This window comes from Erpetoichthys calabaricus, chromosome 5 (assembly GCF_900747795.2).
Source record: "Erpetoichthys calabaricus chromosome 5, fErpCal1.3, whole genome shotgun sequence".
NCBI classification, from domain to species: Eukaryota; Metazoa; Chordata; class Cladistia; order Polypteriformes; family Polypteridae; genus Erpetoichthys; species Erpetoichthys calabaricus.
The window spans coordinates 200,578,629-200,597,624 of record NC_041398.2 but is presented as its reverse complement, the minus strand read 5'-3'; the positions used below and the strand labels follow the sequence as shown (position 1 = coordinate 200,597,624).

The window sequence follows — 18,996 nt, the reverse complement described above, 5'->3', positions numbered from 1 at the left end:
TCTTCCACAGCCCTGAGAAACTGCCCATTATGAGCAACTGACTCTGCTCCTTTTGGTCCATCCTCTATAAACCTCAGGCGCTCCCGGCATGGGTCGTCTCATTCTGGTGCGAGCAGACCACAGAGCGGAGCTCCCATCGGAGTACAACCAGACTACAGAGCGTTGAACTTGGCTGATTATGTCATTATTTTACGTTGTATTATTGTACTGTGCTCCTGTTTAAGTTATTTGGACTTGGCAAAAGATTAAAAGGGGCGACCCGTTTAGTGCCCAAGCACGTCCTCCGCGATCAATGCGTTCTCTCGGTCAGCAGCTAGAGAGGTGACTCCTCAAATGCATTTTTTTGTGTTTGAAATTCAATTAATGTGGCAACTTTACCAGAGCAGCAAGCCTCTATCATTAATATTATTTTAAATATTGTTTTAAACTCCACACATGAACTCCTCATTAACGTGGGGGATCATGCTGTGTACCCACTGCTGTCAGGGTGGGCCACATGAAACTCCACTTCGCTCTTTGATTGAATTTGCATCTCACACACTTGCTGGATCCATGAAGTGTGTCCCATTTTGAAATCAGCCTAGCTACAGTATAACAGGAGTTAAAAGTGACCCACACTGGACAAAAGCAAACCATATCAAAAATCTCATGTTACTCATGTCACAAAATCCACATGTCAAGATGTCCAGTTGGATGTTCACAATGTTCCAAACGCATGTATTTTTACTAAAATATTGTTAAACAAAACACACTTGTGACCAAAAATGGAACTTGTGGACCCTCCTCCCATCACTACATTTATATTCATAGTGGTGGGCCACAACTGGAGTACCTTGGATTACTTAGCAGCAGTCTGTGAAGCTGCACAAGTTAATCGACCTTCTGCTTGTTGACACATCTCACAAGTACGAGTATTTCCTTCCTGCTAAGATTTTCGCTCACATCTCTTTAACCCTTTAATCTTTAGTTTGACGTGTCTCTCGGTGAAGCACAATTTGAGAAGGTTCTAATTTCATTTATGAGAGTGTGTTCTGGAAATTGAATATTTAACAAAATTTTAGTAAAATATACATTTGTTTAGGAAGTTTTAAGTATTACATGTGGATTATGAAACTTTAGTAATGTAAGATTTATTTTTTTGCTACTGTATGCTGCTGTCCAACGTTGGTCACTATTGGGTTCAAGTATATCAGAAACTTTTTTCTCTCCATTCTGCATGAAAATTCGAGAGTCCAATTTTTTTTCAGCCATCACTACAAACTATGTGTGATAAGTAACATATATAAAATATAAAAGTAAAAATTCCTTTAGTTCTCCCCGTGTCTGTGTGGGTTTCCTCAGGATGCTCCAGTTTCCTCCCACAGTCCGAAGACATGCAGGTTGGTTTGCTTTGGCGTTGCTAAATTGGCCCTACTCTGTGTGTGTGTGTGTGTGTGTGTGTGTGTGTGTGTTCACCCTGCGCCCTGTCCACGGATTGTTTCTGCCTTGCACCCTTTGCTTGCTGGGATAGGCTCCAGTCCCCCACAACCCTGTTCAGGATTTAGTGGGCTTTGACAAGGGTATGGTATGGTATGATACTCCTTTAAGTGGATTTAATAGCTCTTTAAAAGTCCTTGCATTCAAATGTGTCCCACCATACAGTCCATTAGTATCTCTTTAGGCTGACTTCTGTGGCCAAAAAAATAATAATAAGTTGATGATCTCTTGACGATTTGATCAGTGATAAAAACTCCATATACAAAATTAGTATTTTGGGTACAGCTCTCTCCATATTAAGCCATCACCTTTGTTCTTATCCAGCCATTTGCCACAAAGAAAGATGGTAGTCACTCCGGTGGCTGTGTTAGTGATCTCAACTCGGTCAAGAAACCAACCGGGACTCAAGCTGCTGTTGTCATGCTCGATTTTCAGTTTGTTGAGCTCCCCAAGGTCCAGCATCTCAATCTGGAAGCGATCGGTTTGCCCGCGCTCAAACAGGTTCCTGAACTTCTGTTTCAATGCCCTCTTGCCAGAGTCCCCATTGCTGCCATGGATAGTGATAGAGACATTGGCATCCGTCCCAGCGCCCTTCACGTCTCCTGTGATCACTATGATTTCATACCTGACTGGCACCAAACTGCGTGCTTTGCTGGCAAAACTCTCCACTGCCTTTGTACACTCGAAGGTGAGGAAGTCGTCTCGTTTTGACGACAGTGGAACTTTTCCATTGCACCGGAAAACATACCTATGGGGCAGACAAATGGCAGATTGTAAGATTTTATTTTACTTTATAAGACAAAGCTTTAGAATTGTTTGATATGATATCATATTTGGCAGGATATGATAAATAAAATATACAAATTAAAAATGACTGCACAGAAACAAACACTGACGTTGTTCTTCTTAAAATGAGACATGTGAAGAATAACAGAACACATGAGAACATACGACTAAACTGCTGTCCAAATAAGAAGGAATGTTATATAAATGCATTGTCCAGATCTGCTCGTCACGTATACCAATTGCACAGTTTCAAAAATACACGAGTGAATTATAAGCAGTCTGCATCCACTATGGTTTCCTTTTGCTTGCACTTACTTGTTTCCAAGCTCCTGTTCTGTGATTATAATCTCCTGCACGTGCCAGTATGCATCGTTTTTTGATGTAAATTTTCTACCCTCCTTTGGGCAGTGGCCAACACAGATGGTGGCAATGTCGCCAACATTTTTGGAAGAAAATTCAAATTTGTCAGTTGCTCCTCTATCAAAAAAAAAAAAAAAAAGTTTTCACTTTTGTTAGTTTAAATTCACTCTCGGAGAAACAAGAAGCTCTACATGTTATCCATTCAAAACAGATGACGTTCACTTTTTTCGTCATTAACCCATGCTGGTTTTTAATTTTTTTGCCCTGTGAGGCAGCACCACCATGACCTGCATTACATGCACTTTACTCCTGACGTACCCATCCATCCATCCATCGTACGGTTCCTCCTTCTAGATAAAGCCTATCATAGCAGTTCATCTCTTCAGCCTCCTCTCTGTGGTAATGTATCGCACTATAAGCCTGTTAGAATATTTAGGATTAATTTAGACAGAATCACATAGAATTTCCTGCTATGCTATTAGGCTACTGGGCTTGACGCAGGTGGGATGCCAGTCCATCAAAGGGAGAATTCAAATGCACGCCTACTGTAGGACAACCGAGACCGGACAGTGTGCTTTCAGACAGTGGGGAAAAATTGCAGTGTCTTCTACAAATATCATAGAGTGAACTTGGCACTCAAGCAGGAATTGAACTACGGCTCAAGCACTGTGAGGCAGCACCACAGTGACCTGCGCTACACGCCGTTTACTGCTGACGTATCCATCCACCCATCCATCATACCGTTCCTGCTTCTAGATAAAGGCTACCCTAGCAGCATTGTGCACACCATACTAATCACCAGTCTACTGACGGTCACAATTACTGTATGCACATGGTCACATGATACTTGGCCAATTTTTTTTAAATGCCCGTATTGGAGATTAGATTAGATAAACTTTGTTAAATCTAAGGGGAAATTCTGATGCATACAGAAAGAGAAACATAAAAAAACAAAGTTAATTCACTCACAGGGCAAATAATACAATTAAAAAGATAAAAAAATGAAATAATAATTAAATAAATGAATTTACATTGTACAGAAATAGCAAAATGAACTTAAACAGTAAAAGCATTTAGTTTGGGACGTCAGGAGGAAGCACTGAATTGCCCGACTGCAGCAGGCAGAAAGGACCTGCAGAAGTGCTTCTTATGAATGACACTGTGGCTGAAAGTTCAGGGTCCAAGATCGGGGTCTCCTCGAGGGGATTGTTCATGATGGCATCCAGTTTTGCCACCACTCTCTTTTCCACAATAGCTGAGTCCAGCGTTAGCCCTCTGATGGAGCAGGCTTTCCTAAAAAAGTGTGTTCAGGCATTGATGTAAGAAGAATCCAGAGTAACTAGAGAAAACGGGACATCCAGAATATGCACAAACATTGACCAGGCAGTGAACTGATCAGGAGTCCTAAGAATGGCGCCAGCATGCAGCCCTTAATCTCACAAAATGTTTAGTTTGAATACACAATGGGAGTTCTGACACTTATGAGAAGGACCAAGGAGTCATAGTGAACTCATCACTGTCAAGATCCAGACATTATACAGAAGCAATCAAGAAAGCTAATGGGATGTTAGGTTACGGAGCACGATGTGTGGAGGACAAGTCAAGGGAGTCTAAGCTCTAGTTATATAACACAGAGGTGAGGCCTTATCTGGAGTACTGTGTTCGGTTTTGGTCTTCATATCACAAAATGACAGCCCAGAGGAGAGCGACTATGGTGACTGTGGGACTGAGAGATGATATGAGCTATGAGGAGAGACTGAACGAGCTGAGCGCTTTAAACAAATGGAGCTTAAGACGTGACATGATAGAAATGTGTAAAATTAATACGGTAGATCCCAAATGTCTGCGTCAAAAAAACGGGGATATGGTTAGAAACTGAAGACAGTCTGGGTGAATAGAATGGACACGCTTGTTGGACTAAAGGTATATTTTATATTTTATTGTTATTATACTGCTCCATGGTACTTTTTTTTTCTAATACCAGCCATTCATTGCTCAATTCAAGTCAAGGTCACAGGGGCCTAAACTAATCCAGCAGCATCAGGAGAGAGGCAGGAACTAACTTTGGATGAAACTCCAGTCAAATCACAGGGGAATCTCACAGTTAAGTCAATAATTAACCTCACATGGAAATCATTGAGACCCAAGTCCTCAGAGAAAATCAGACACAAACAAACATTCAAAGTGCAAATGAAATGGAACCTGCCCAGAATGTGAGCCCTGTCTATTTGGGCTGTAAGAGAGCAGCACACCATTAGTATACCAAATAAAATTGCATCCAGCAGAGATGACTAGTGTGAGTGTGTGTGTGTGTGTGTATGTCTGGGTTGGCTCTGTGATGGACCGCTGCCATGTCCAGGGCTTCTCCTGCCTTGTGCGCCATCCTGTCTGCGACCTTGAACTGATGAAGCAGACTTTACAGTGTGATGTAATGAACAAATGGCTACAGCTGCTGATGTTGCAGGCCAATTTTACCTTAAAAATTTCTTCTTCTTTGATGAATTCTCCAGCACAAACTCTTTAGATCTGCACTTCTTCCCTTCAAACACAATAATAACATTGTCTTTGGTTTCTGCGTCCTCTCTGTCACTGGTTACTGTGACAATTTCATAACCTTAAATGGAAAAAAAGGAAAATGATTCCTTCACGACCTAGCAAATGCAACATTCCTGTAAGAAAACACCAAGTGTGAGCTGTTAGGGGGTCTGATGACTGGGGCAGGCAATGTAGTACAGTGGCTTTCACACATAACTTTGAACCCAAAGGGGGTCTGACACCTCAACCCTCCACTCACTATGTGTCTCACAGGAACTTACCTCACCTCCTTAAGTGGATTCATAAAGTATTTAGACCCCTTCATTTATTTCAGTTAATTTTTTCCTCACATCAAGCAACACTCAATGCACAGGAATCATCTTCTTCTTTCGGCTGCTCCCATTAGGGGTCACCACAGCGGATCATCTTCTTCCATATCTTTCTGTTCTCTACATCTTGTTCTGTTACACCCATCACCTGCATGTCCTCTCTCACCACATCCATAAACCTTCGCTTAGGCCTTCCTCTTTTTCTCTTGTCTGGCAGCTCTATCCTTAGCATCCTTTTCTCAATATACTCTCAATACATTAACCTGTGCATTTTAATATACATTACATTAAAATATGCAAGGTGATATATAATGAGAAATGAAAACAATACCAAGCTGTGTAATGTTAGTCTGAGATTTTAACACAATCATGTTTTCACAGTATTAATAATGGAATGCAGAGAGAAGTCACTTTAAGGTGGAGATCATCCAGGGTTTCAAATCCTAGACTGGTTACAATCTGTATGGACCTTGCACAGCGTCTGTGTGTCTCCATTGCTTTTATTACAGGGAGTCTGTTGTTTCTGTCATGTTCTGGGCACTGGGTGAGAGAGGGCCTTGCACAGGGTCTGCTTGTCTATTTTTGCGCACATGAACACTCACAGCCATGAACACTCATACTGGACCAAATTGAAAATCGTACAATTCTGAAAATGCATAAAATAAATGAATCCAATTAAGACCATGAGCACTGTGAATTGCCATCAAGGGACAATTATGATGATTGTCACAGGAGTCTTGTGTGCTTGTGTGCTGTTCTAGTCTACTTTTGCCAAATGTCAATTCAAAATCTGAATACATTTTCTGTGTCCATCTTTCCATTATCAAACCCACATATCTAGTTCATAGAACAGGATGCTGAAGCCCAGTCCACCATTGATTGGCATAAGGCAGTGACCAGGTCTGAACAGGGAGCTAGTACATTGCAGGGCACACTCATGTACTGTACATACCCACAACCAGTCGCCAGGCAGACTTACACTTATCAGTTAAGCTAACAGCCACTTTGGGATGTGGGAGGACATCAGGATCTACTTCTTCTACTTTCAGCTGCTCATGTTAGGGGTTGCCACAGCCGATAATCTTCTTCCATATCTTTCTGTCCTCTGCATCTTGCTCTGTTACACCCATCACCTACATGTCCTTTCTCACAACATCCATAAACCTTCGCTTAGGCTTTCCTCTTTTCCTCTTCCCTGGCAGCTCTATCCTTAGCATCCTTCTCCCAATATACCCAGCATCTCTCCTCTGCACATGTCCAAACCAACGCAATCTCGCCTCTCTGACTTTGTCTCCCAACTGTCCAACTTAAACTGACCCTCTAATATACTCATTTGTAATCTTATCCATCCTCTCTTAGCATCTTTAACTGTGCTACCTCCAGCTCTGTCTCCTGCTTTCTGGTCAGTGCCACCATTTCCAATCCATATAACATAGCTGGTCTCACTACCATCCTATAGACATTCCCTTTCACTCTTGCTGATACCCATATGTCACAAATCACTCCTGACACTCTTCTCCACCCATTCCACCCTGTCTGCACTCTCTTTTTCACTTCTCTTCCACAATCCCCATTACTCTGAATTGTTGATCCCAAGTATTTACACTCGACAAAATGAAAATGGAATATCCTATATGGTGTTCCACAAGGCTCTATCCTGGGTCCGCTGCTCTTCTCAATCTACATGCTTCCGTTAGGTCAGATTATCTCAGGGCACAATGTGAGCTACCACAGCTATGCTGATGACAAACAGCTGTATTTATCAATTGCACCTGATGACCCCAATTCTCTTGATTTGCTAACACAATGTCTAACCTGTATCTCAGAATGGATGAATAGTAACTTTCTCAAATTAAATAAAGAGAAAACTGAAATCTTAGTTATTGGCAATAATGGATACAATGAGGCTATTAGAAATAAACTGGATGCATTAGGATTAAAAGTCAAGACGGAGGTAAAAAGCTTAGGGGTAACTGTTGACTGTAATCTGAATTTTAAATCGCATATTAATCAGATCACTAGGACAGCATTTTTTCACTTAAGAAACATAGCAAAAGTTAGACCTCTTATATCAGTTTTCAGTCGGCTAGATTACTGTAATGCACTCCTCTCAGGACTACCCAAAAAAGACATAAATCATTTGCAACTAGTGCAGAATGCAGCTGCTAGAATCCTTACCAGGAGAAGAAAATCCGAGCACATCTCTCCAGTTTTGATGTCACTACACTGGTTACTTGTGTCTTTCAGAATTGACTTTAAAATTCTGCTTATGGTTTATAAAGCCTTAAATAATCTCGCCCCATCTTACTGTATATATCAGAATGTCTGACACCTTATATTCCAAATCGGAACCTCAGATCCTCAACTGAGTGTCTCCTTAGAATTCCAAGAGCAAAACTTAAAAGAAGTGGTGAGGCGGCCTTCTGCTGTTATGCACCTAAAATCTGGAATAGCCTACCAATAGGAATTCGCCAGGCTAATACAGTGGAGCACTTTAAAAAAACTGCTGAAAACACATTATTTTAACATGGCCTTCTCATAACTTCACTGTAATTTAAATCCTGACACTCTGTATATCCAATTCATTATAATAACTATTCATCCATCCATTTTCCAACCTGCTGAATCCGAACACAGGGTCACAGGGGTCTGCTGGAGCTAATCCCAGCCAACACAGGGCACGAGGCAGGAACCAATCCTGGGCAGGGTGCCAACCCACCGCAGGAGACACACAAACACCAAGCACACACTAGGGCCAATTTAGAATCACCAATCCACCTAACCTGCATGTCTTTGGACTGTGGGAGGAAACCGGAGCGCCTGGAGGAAACCCACGCAGACACGGGGAGAACATGCAAACTCCACCCAGGTCCCCAGGTCTCCCAACTGCGAGGTAGAAGCGCTACCCACTGCGCCACCGTGCCGCCCATTATAATAACTATTCATTCAAAATCTGTACTAACCCCTACTCTCTCTTCTGTTTCCTTTTCCGGTGTCCTTTTGGTGGTGGCACAAGCCACCACCATCTACCCAAAGCACCATGATGTTCCAACAATGATGGATGGATTAAAAGCCAGAAGTCTGTATGACCATCACCATCAAGTGACTCCGTGAGAACCCTAACTACAAAGAGGACTATTTCATTTATGTTAGGTAGAATGCCCAGAGGGGACTGGGCGGTCTCGTGGCCTGAAACCCCTACAGATTTTATTTTTTACTCCAGCTTTCTGGAGTTTTTCTGTCCCCCCTGGCCATCGGACCTTACTCTTTTCTATGTTAATTAATGTTGTCTTATTTTAATTTCTTATTTTGTCTTTTATTTTTCTTTTCTTCATTATGTAAAGCACTTTGAGCTACTTTTTGTATGAAAATGTGCTTTATAAATAAATGTTGTTGTTGTTGTTGGCAAATTTATTTAATGAATTTAAACTATTTCAGCATAAGGCTGAACATAAAAAAGTGAAGTGGTCTGAATACGTTCTGAACTCATTGCATATTTAAGTATTGTGCTTTATCCTTCTGTCCTAAAGAAAGGTGCTACTGTATATACACTAAGAATGGTCACTACTGCTGTTGATCTCAGTGTAAGACCTCTATCACTGCTATCCGGCTCTCCTGTCCTATTCTGGACCCCTCTGCCTTGCCGTTGTTGCTTCCATGGACTGATATTATGATGCCGTCATTGAGGCCTGCTATCCTCACTCACACCACTCCCTGACTGAAAAACCTCTTCAATGAGACGGTTGATGTTGCCAGCCATTTGGTCAAACCTGAGCATCTTTTAGAGTGCAGACAAATGGATTTTCCTTAAGAAATGTAATTCTGTAATCCTTTTGAATGTGATTACCCAATTCACTTTATATTTAAACAATACAGTTTGCATAATCACATGAATCAAGGTCTTTAAAAGTATCAAACAGTAAAATAAAAAACATTTGACAACAGGTGGTGCGCAGTGGAATTCCATTCACGGGATACTCACTTGTGCGGTCATGAAGGTCCAAAATGTCATTGTTGGCACACGCCAGCTCCCTTATGACCTGGCCATCGTCCTCGTCCTTTGCTAACCAACGATCACACTGGAAGCGGAATGTTTTATCCAGTGTTTCATCTTTTACTTCGATGAACTCCAAGTGCCAACCTGCCCCAACACCTGAATATGACACACGACAAGAAAACATTTGAAACAGCATGAAAAGACATCCTGTCTAAGGACATCTACTAAATAAAGAACTATAATAAGAAGAGTTCATTCTGAAATCTCTTGTTTTGAAACTTATGTAGTTTAATCAAATACAACATCTCAACACAGAGCTTCTTTTACCCTTTTATTTAGATAAGAGAGTGATGTGCCGGGTTTGGCGTTGCTGTATGGCTTGTGATCCCTCCCTAGAGCAGTCCCAGTCACTTGGCCTGCTTAACTAAACTTCATTGTGAGGCTTTTGCTTTATTGAATTGCCATAAATGAGCTCAAATATAAATTTCTGAAAATGGATTTCTAGACTAGTTTAATTGACAGGGCAGCACAGCAAGTCAGAGGTCAACACGGCTGCCCCACAGCTGTGAGGATCTGACTTTGTGTGGGCTTCATCCCTTCCCCTCATGTATGTCCGAGTATAAAATTGCAATTCCATTTTAGTTTATTTGCTATCTTAATCTGGGCGAATTTCTATGTGAAACATCATGGTGACTCCTAAAAATACAAAATGGAAGCTACCTTTTTTTTTTTTTAAGAAAGTAGCTTTGGACTCAACAGCTGAGAAAAATTCCTCTTCAAGGAGAGATGATGGACAAGATCCATATGTACACGTGCTAATTTTAGACGGTGAAATTTTAAACCAAATGTTTCTTTCGTGTCGGAAATGGAGATAGGACAGAGATTTAAACAGCCCGACTCAAACTGTCAGATTTGATTTTTTTATCCTAATGGAGAAAGTTACACTTTGCAAATGGGTCATAATAGATAAAAGCTTTAATGCGATTAATGAATATTTGAACTTGTATGAACTTTGTATTTAATTTTCATGTTATTATTATTGAAATGAAAGAAAATAAGCATGTAAAAGAAAGACACAAGGTTCCTCACTAGTCCAGCTTTCTTCTGTGACCAGCCAGCACTCCGCCTTAGCCTTACCTTTATTGTCATGCCACACTCTGACCTTGGACAGGTCTCCCAGGCTTAGCATGTCTGAGAATCTGAAAACATCCATCTGGTCTCTTTCAAACTTATTGGTGTTATTGGATTCCTTTAATGCAATCGTTCCAGTGTCTCCATTCTCTCCAAACACAATGATAAAAACGTTGGCATCAGTACCGGCTCCTACCGAAGAAACAAAAGGTTCATAATGAACTCAGGGAGTCAACAATGGCTACTGTTTTAATCCACTTCTGCTACTTTCCACACTGCAGCAGCTTCATCACTTGGTATGAGCCATAAGGATATTGAAAAATGAAACCATGAAAGCTTAGATCGGTATAATCAGTGTGTGAGCTATTTATTGTTTTAACACTCAAAATATGGAAATATATAAAGTCCCCCATTCAAGGGCTGATTTGTTATAAGGACATTTCTGAGTACATTCAGTTCTGATAAATCGGAAACCACTACCCCAAGTAAATTAAACACAAAAAGAACCATAAATAGAACTCAGGTTTTCAGGTTCCTTTCTTTTGTACGTTTAGCAATAAAAACAAAAATTGCCACATGAATCAAAGTCAGCCTGCCTGATAACGCTTCCCTAAACCAGGAAGCGAGATCAACAACAGCCATTAATCACGAAAAGTGGCAGTAGCATTCAGTGTGCCTTGACAGTTCAGGGGATGTGGACGGTCAGCCTAATGTGCCCTGTGGAGCCGACTGCGGGACTCGGACAGATGAACGCCACCTCACACGTTCCACATGGCAGCCGAGAGTGTGGGTAGCGCTGAACTTCAAACAGAGGGTGGGCGTGCCATGTGGTGGTCAGCCAAAGGTCATTCCAGCCATATGATGGCTCATAATCCACTCATCAATGTACAAACCTGTCCATGCATCGTAATTGTGCTTGTTTTTTGGCTCCGTAAAGTGTGCGGTTATTTAGTCACCCACAGATTCCATTTTAAAATGACTTTTACTTCTCAACTGCTGGCATTTTTCTCTCTCACTCTCTTTGCTAATGCAGTAACAGAAAAACTGACAACCAGATGGCTTGAAGTTTAAAAATTTCACTGGGAAAATTACACTAATTTCTTCATGCGTGTCAGGAAAAATGCCCAAGAAATGCGAAAAAGTGTGACATTAACATTTACAGGGAGAACTGTGAAGAAACAAAGTAAATGCAATAGTCAAAGCAGCAGCTGGTGGAGGGTGTTGAATTTAACAGGGAAGGAAAAGTAACTAACTTATATTAGAGGCTTATGGCTGGATAAAATAACTGTACATTTTAGGGAAAAAAGGTAATTCTATTACAAATGCTAGATTTACAGACTGATATACAGAGCATGTCATTATGCAAAGTGATTTCAACAAAGTACATAATACCTCTGAAGAAGAGGCCCAATTCACTAATATGCTGCCACCATTATGCTCGGAGCTCTTGTTGTCTATTTTCATTCTTTCACTTATAAAAATGACCTCACACTCCAACGCGCGCGCACACACACACACACACACACACACACACACACACCTCCTCTAGTAGATTTTGCCAGCGGCCCGTTTCCTAGTAACCCAAAGCTTTGCACGCCACCCAAAACTCATTTATAATCTCCGTGAAGTGGGGAATGTAAATTACAATATACTGCACTGCATATGAAAATCACTGGCTAGCTAAACAAATGGCACTGCATCGCTTAATGAATGACAAAGAATAAAAGGTTTACATAGATGACAAGATGGCCGTCACAATCGTCTCAGTCAAGCTTGTCCAACAAACGGCCCTAAAGAAAATGCACGATCTTAAATAGAATTCCTCTTATTATTTTGTTCTGTTGGATTGTATTAACTAACAAAGTAGAAACAACCTGCCCCTCATTGTTGATAAAGCTAAAGAGATGATGGCGGGCTTCAGGAAGACCCACCCTGCCCACATTCCACTTCACATCAAGAGTCTTGCGGTAGCGAGAGTGAAAAGCACCAAACTCCTTGTTGGTCACCTGCCAGAGGATCTGATGTGGCCCATCAACGTCTCCTCCTTGACCAGAAAATGCAATTCTGTAATGGCTGAAGAGGGCAACCTTCCATGAAACGAAATGCAAATAACAAAAAAAACCCACCAGCTCTCTGGCTAACTTGGTTCCATTTACAACGGTGAATGTGCGTCATGAAGTATATGTGTTAATGAAATGTTAAGAAATAAATGAGAAAGAAAAGGGAAGGATCATGAAGCACAGGTCTGTTCAAGTCCACAAAGCACGGATAACATTCTCAGAAAAAGAAATATGAAAGCATTTGTAAGCAATATCAGGCCTATCTTAACGTATGGGCACTGGCCGGGGGCCCCCGGTGCATAGTGGCCCACGATATTCTGATGTCTATGTGTATTTCTGTTTTGGAGCACCAATGCACTACTTTGTTTGGGGGCCTATGATGCTATTAAGATGGCCCTGAGCTAAATAACAAGTTTCATTATCAGCAAGGACTGTCTTCTAATTAGGAATCTGGCCGGAAAGAAAACCTTCAGCCTCTGTTGCTCTTTGAAACTCTGAATGATATCCCTGTCATAGATATTTATCCAACCATGATTTCACATTTCTTTAAAGTGAAGACAGATAATTAATCAAAAATAACTGAAAGATAGCCATCCATTATCAAACCTAGTTAATCCAGTTCAGGGTTATGTGGCTGGCAGCATCCATCCTACATGGCCACCAGCTGATCAAGGGGCAAACCCATTCATACTCTTAGAGTCGCCATTTAGCGTAGCATATATACAGTACACAGGTCCTGGATGTGGGAGTAAAATTAGAGTACATGGAGAAGGGCCTCATCAAGACACTACAAAAACTAAACACCGAAAGTGACCGCGCCGGAGGCTAGCCTCAGGATCTGTAACGAAGAAGTGCCTTCTGCTGCACCACCAAGTCAGATGGTCAAATAGCATTGAAACGGGGTAAACAGTACTATATGCTCTTCAGGCGTCACTGCTTATAGTAAGAGAGGAGAGAGGTTAGGAGCACACACTGATACAGCGCTTTGCTGCACCCACCACATGACAAACCAACTCAGGATCCCAGATTAGGACCTGAGTGCAGCCATGCAATGGGTGACACCTCAGCACCACACTAGTTGTGAAGTTTTTTATGGTGGCTGGTGTGCCAGTTCTGCCACCAACCCCCAGGTTTTTCCCAGCAGGTTGGAGGGCCTACATGCAAAGCTGGATGCAGATTAACTTCATACCAAAGACGGAGCAATTGCAGGTTAAGGGCCTTGCTCAAGGGCCCAATGAAGTAGAGTCACTTTTGGTGTTTACGGGATTCGAACCAGCGACCTTATGATTGCCAGTGTAAATCCCTAGGCTCAGAGCCACCAGTTAACAAATACCGTATATACTCATGGATAAGTTCTCCCGCGGATAAGTCGGGGCTTGATTTTACAGTATAATTTCCGGTATTTTATAATGTCGGTCGTATAAGTCAAATGAGGAAAACTCACGTTATTGGTGCAAGAGATTATGATATGCTAACGCCCTCCTGAGACAGTAACCACGGAGCACACTGCCTTTTTTTCAATGCGCTGTATCAGCGTGTGCTCCTAACCTCTGTCTCATTCTATTATGCCTACGTGACCACACAGTAATACCCAAACTATTTCGAGGCAACGTTTGCAATGATTTGTGTTTTTTGTATCTCACACACTCATACACCTTTATCGTAATAGCATCCCTTATCTATGATGGAAGTATTCGATCAGAAGAAAATATGTAGCTGGTTTTAAATTAAATGTCATTGAAGTAGTGAAAGAAATTGGTAACTGCGCTGCTGCAACAAACTTTGATGCATCTGAGAAACTGATGTGAGATTGGAGGAGGCAATAAGATGTAAAAAAAAAAAAAACTTTAAGGGTTGCATTTTTGAATGGGCGTATAAGTCAGGGTCTGATTTTATAATCGATTTTTTGGGTTTCAAGATCTGACTTATATGTGTGTATATACGGTAATTAATTTCCAAAAAAAATTTAAAGATGACAAGGGAATTATTGTAAACCTTCAATACCTGCAACAGTAAATGACGTAAGAAACTGATGTAAAAAAAAACAAACATGATAACGCGTAACATTAAAAACTTGCTAAAACAACTGTGTGCCTCCTGTAAAACTAAAAACGTAGAAACATTTAACATTTTAACCTTCATTTTTAGCTTAAAGGAAGCCTAACACTGAGACCATGTTCAAAATTTAGAATTGTGTTTAAAGTTTAACCAGAACTAAATGTGGCAAAGACTGAAAATTACATTTTCAATATGCACAAATAGTAAAACAAATCAATATCATAGTTTTGGTTGAATAACTGGGTTCTCCTTGGACTCGAAACCTTTTAGGATTCAGTTATCCTAACGACCAAGGAGGACGCTTTCCTCCATGAGAACTTTGAGGTTTTGAAGAAGCTCACTGGCACATCACAAAACATCTGTGGAGATATCAGTAAAGGTACAGGGCAAGGGGTGTTAAGTTTAAATTTAAATTGCACTGCCGAGTTCAAAACCAGGAATTCATTTCATTAAGTCAACACCAGGCCAAGTTGACAATCAGTGCAACCAAATCAGCTGCCGGTGTAAGAAGAGACGCCCTTGATGAGGACTGGCTGACTGCACAGAGAAACAATATGTGGACGCTGCAGGTCTCTTGAATGTTTTCTGACCACTGGGGACATGATTTCAGTGACCTAATTATTATTATTATGTCTTTTTAATTTTTATTATTGTTAACTTGGCATCCTACCAACACCATTTTTTACTAATATATTTTGAGTCAATTTCTTGTGACAGCAGCCATATTGTTCTTGATGATGATGCTCAGTTGTTAAGTACATGACATAGCTCAGGATGTCGTCATGTTCAGGTTATTTAAAATGGTGGCTTGCAACAGAAACTGCCCGATTTTCCTCACCTCGTACCCTCCACCATGCTGGAAAAAATACTGCTCAATTTCGAGGAATTAAACACCATTTCCGCATTATTTAAAATCTTATTAAAGTCCCTACCTTTCAAAGACCCAAGAGGACATTGGGAAGAAGATCTCTTAATCAATATATCAGAAAAGGAGTGGAAGGTAGCAAAGCAGAGAATTCACTCGAGCTCCATATGCGCAAAGCATAGAATTATTCAACTCAAAATTATATATCGAGCCCATCTGTCTCACTTAAAACTGTCCAAAATGTTTCCAGGGCAAGATCCAACCTGCGAACACTGCAACCAAGCTCCTGCCTCACTGGGTCACATGTTCTGGGCCTGCACCAAACTAACATCATTTTGGACCAAAATGTTTAAGTGCCTTTCAGACAGCCTTGGGGTCACAATCCCTCCTAACCCATTAACAGCTGTGTTCGGTGTTCTTCCAGACGGACTTGAAGTGGAGAAGGACAAGCAAACGGTGATTGCATTCACTACACTTTTGGCACGCAGACTTATTCTGTTAAATTGGAAGAATCCTAACTCTCCTCTGATAAGTCAGTGGGAAACCGATGTTTTATATTATTTAAAATTGGAAAAAAATCAAATTCTCAGAGGATTTGTACAGAATTTTTTCAAAACCTGGCAGGATCTAATCAATATTATTTTAGAATAAGAGAAATAACTATTACCGCATTTACTTCCCTTCTCCATTTTTTATTTACCTACATATATTTCTTCCTTTCTTTTGTTTATTGTTGTCTTATTAAAAAGCCCTAAGCAATTCTCCTTTGGCTAAGCTCTCCTTCTCAGGGGTGGGGTTTGATTTGTCTTCAATTTTATTTTGTTATAAATTGATCTATTTGTATGGAATGATTACAATAAAATTAATAAATAAAAAAAAAAAAAAAAAAATGGTGGCTTGCATCACCTGACATCCAAGCTTTTGGATACTATAAAACTACAGAGTGTGATTTAATTCTAGTTAGTGAAAGCTTCTTCAGTTCATTGTGACGTCTGCAAATCCATTTTCTGACCATGTTGGTTTTGTTTTCTCTGTCTTTTGGCTCTGACCCATGCATGAGCCTTCGTCTCCTGGTCTTCACTACTTTTTGTTCTGCTATTATGGCCTTTTTGTCAACTCTTTGATTATAATAACAGGCTGGTCGAAGACCAACAGAAATGAAACACATACTGGCTGGTTATGTCCACCACAGAGACCCAAATAAAAAAAAACAAATGGGAGCAACTAGTAAGACTCATGACTGGCTCAATGGACTTACCACTTAGTACATAGTAGTTTATTTCTTTGCATCTACCTACAAAACCCCGAAAGACGCATGTTTAAACCTCAGCGATGCTAGATGCTATTTTGGGCTACAAAAATGCAACTTGTGGTAGGTAGAATGCAATGTTTTAAGCCACATACTACACATGCAGAGGTCTGAGCAGTTAATGAACAACAAGATCAGGAGGCACATTTCATCCTTCTTAGGATTGGTTGTTATTGCTGTGAGCGTACTGAGCAATTCTCTGAAAGGTATGTGGATTTTACTTATCTAAAAGTTAAAAAATAAATAAAAACTGCAGTGCTAGATGAACATGGGATCTTACAAACATATTCCCTCTAATTTTGTTTTTTGTAACTGATGATCAGAGATGAATAACACTTGAGCTGGTGCTTACTGTTTAAGAACGATTGATTCAATCCCTAGGGGGATCCCCACTTTGAATTTTGAGCACCACAAAGTACCCATCAACTAGCTCCAGTATGCGGGTGCATTACAATACAATACAATACAAATTATTTTTATATAGCCCAAAATCACACAAGAAGTGCCGCAATGGGCTTTAACTGGCCCTGCCTCTTGACAGCCCCCCTGCCTTGACTCTCTTCCATTACCATTAATGGAAGACAATACCAGCTGTCTGCCATTGAATGGCATGATAAGAACTGCGTCGCAGCATGAAAAAAACCGTGCTTGGCTGTCCTGACAAAATATTGTAGGGCACTCCTGTTAAAGTATTAGGAGGTGGACGTGTAATCGGGCTTCTGCAGGGCCGCCAGTCTGAAGCTCACCAGGGTATGGCCATGGGGGCCTCAAGCTGATTGTGCAGAAGGATCTGCTTCTGCTATCCAAGACTCTGAGGGCTTTCTTATGTAATCCAGGACCCAGAGTTGGAGTATAAAAGGCCCTTTTGGACACACGGGCACTGAGCTTGGAACAGGGAGTTGGGAAACTGGCAATGGCTCAAATGGCAGGAGGAAACAAAGGCCGTGGTGTGGAGAAGGAGTGTAAAGAGGAGGTGTATTGTACTTATTTGATCAGCCACCCCATGGAGATAGACAAGATCCTTTGGTCTTGGTAGGTCAGCGGGCAACAGGCTTTTGTTTCTATTTATTGGTACTTTGGTTCCCCCTTTTTGTGTTTTTTTGCTTATACTTCACCTTTAATTAAACTCTTACTGGTTTTGTACTCTTGGCTTCTTCCACTTGGCTTTGGATTCATGAGTGTCCCTCACAGTCCAAACTTTGCACCATCAATTCATGAGTAGAGCACAGAGGTGCACCTTTGGCCAGGTTACCACTATAAAGGGACAGCCCGGCATTGGCAGTCAGTTAAACAGCAAATGCTTGAGGGGACACGGCAGCTGACGCGACCTCAGTTGATTTCCCACCATGGAGAGACGACTCATCCTGCGGTGTCTTTTGTTTAATCTCAGTGCTGGGTGGCTTAAACAGTTTTTGAAAGGGCTGTGAAATCTCTTCCCTTGAGGACAACAGTATAAGCACTCAATTCTTCAGCCTTTTAACAATGTGAATTCTTAAAATTCTCTTTTTTTTGCTGTGTGTAAAACGTTTATCATAGTAGCTTTGTGAATTGTCAGTAAGATGTAAGCAAAATCTGAGCACACTGTCATTGTTGCCACCTGCCAACTTATACTTACAGTGCATGTAGTGAGGCTGAGACAGACAATGTCATTGTACTCTTCAGTGAGAGCTCCTCGCTGCCTCTGCCGGCTGCAGCTTCACAAACAGATTGCAAAGCGTGCTTAACAAAGGAGATACTCACAGTACAGTCCGTCCTCACGAACGGAGAAACGGCTGAAGAAAAACGAGAACATATGGCACTTTTTTTTTTTGAGAGTATCATTAGCCATATATGCATTTTGTACAGGAGCTGATTAATTGCACTACTCTCTATGCTCCAATTTACCACAAGTGCCATCTTTTCGACATTTATATGTATAACCTAACAGCTGGTGTCCCCTAATCTGAACTGTAAAAGACGGCAAACTTGATAATGAGCCTCAGCCTAACTAAAGCAGTGAAGTAAACAAAAAAGAAGCATGAATTTAAGGGGGCCAGAATAGTTGTACCAGTTTGAAATAATAATAATGATGTATTTAGTCTAATATTAAT

General features: G+C 41.0%; 1 protein-coding gene across 1 annotated transcript in view; it reads right to left on the bottom strand.

Moving 5' to 3' along the window:
* Positions 1-1,356: 1,356 nt before the first annotated feature.
* LOC114652863 (lipoxygenase homology domain-containing protein 1-like) overlaps positions 1,357-18,996 on the bottom strand; it is a 282,032-nt gene continuing 264,392 nt past the window's right edge. The window contains exons 43-47 of the mRNA XM_051927669.1: positions 10,621-10,806; positions 9,469-9,639; positions 5,098-5,236; positions 2,578-2,739; positions 1,357-2,224 (exon numbers count right to left, since the gene is read on the bottom strand). Of these exons, the coding sequence (XP_051783629.1) occupies positions 1,744-2,224; positions 2,578-2,739; positions 5,098-5,236; positions 9,469-9,639; positions 10,621-10,806 (1,139 nt within the window). The 3' untranslated portion in view covers positions 1,357-1,743. The remainder of the gene's footprint in view (positions 2,225-2,577; positions 2,740-5,097; positions 5,237-9,468; positions 9,640-10,620; positions 10,807-18,996) is intronic.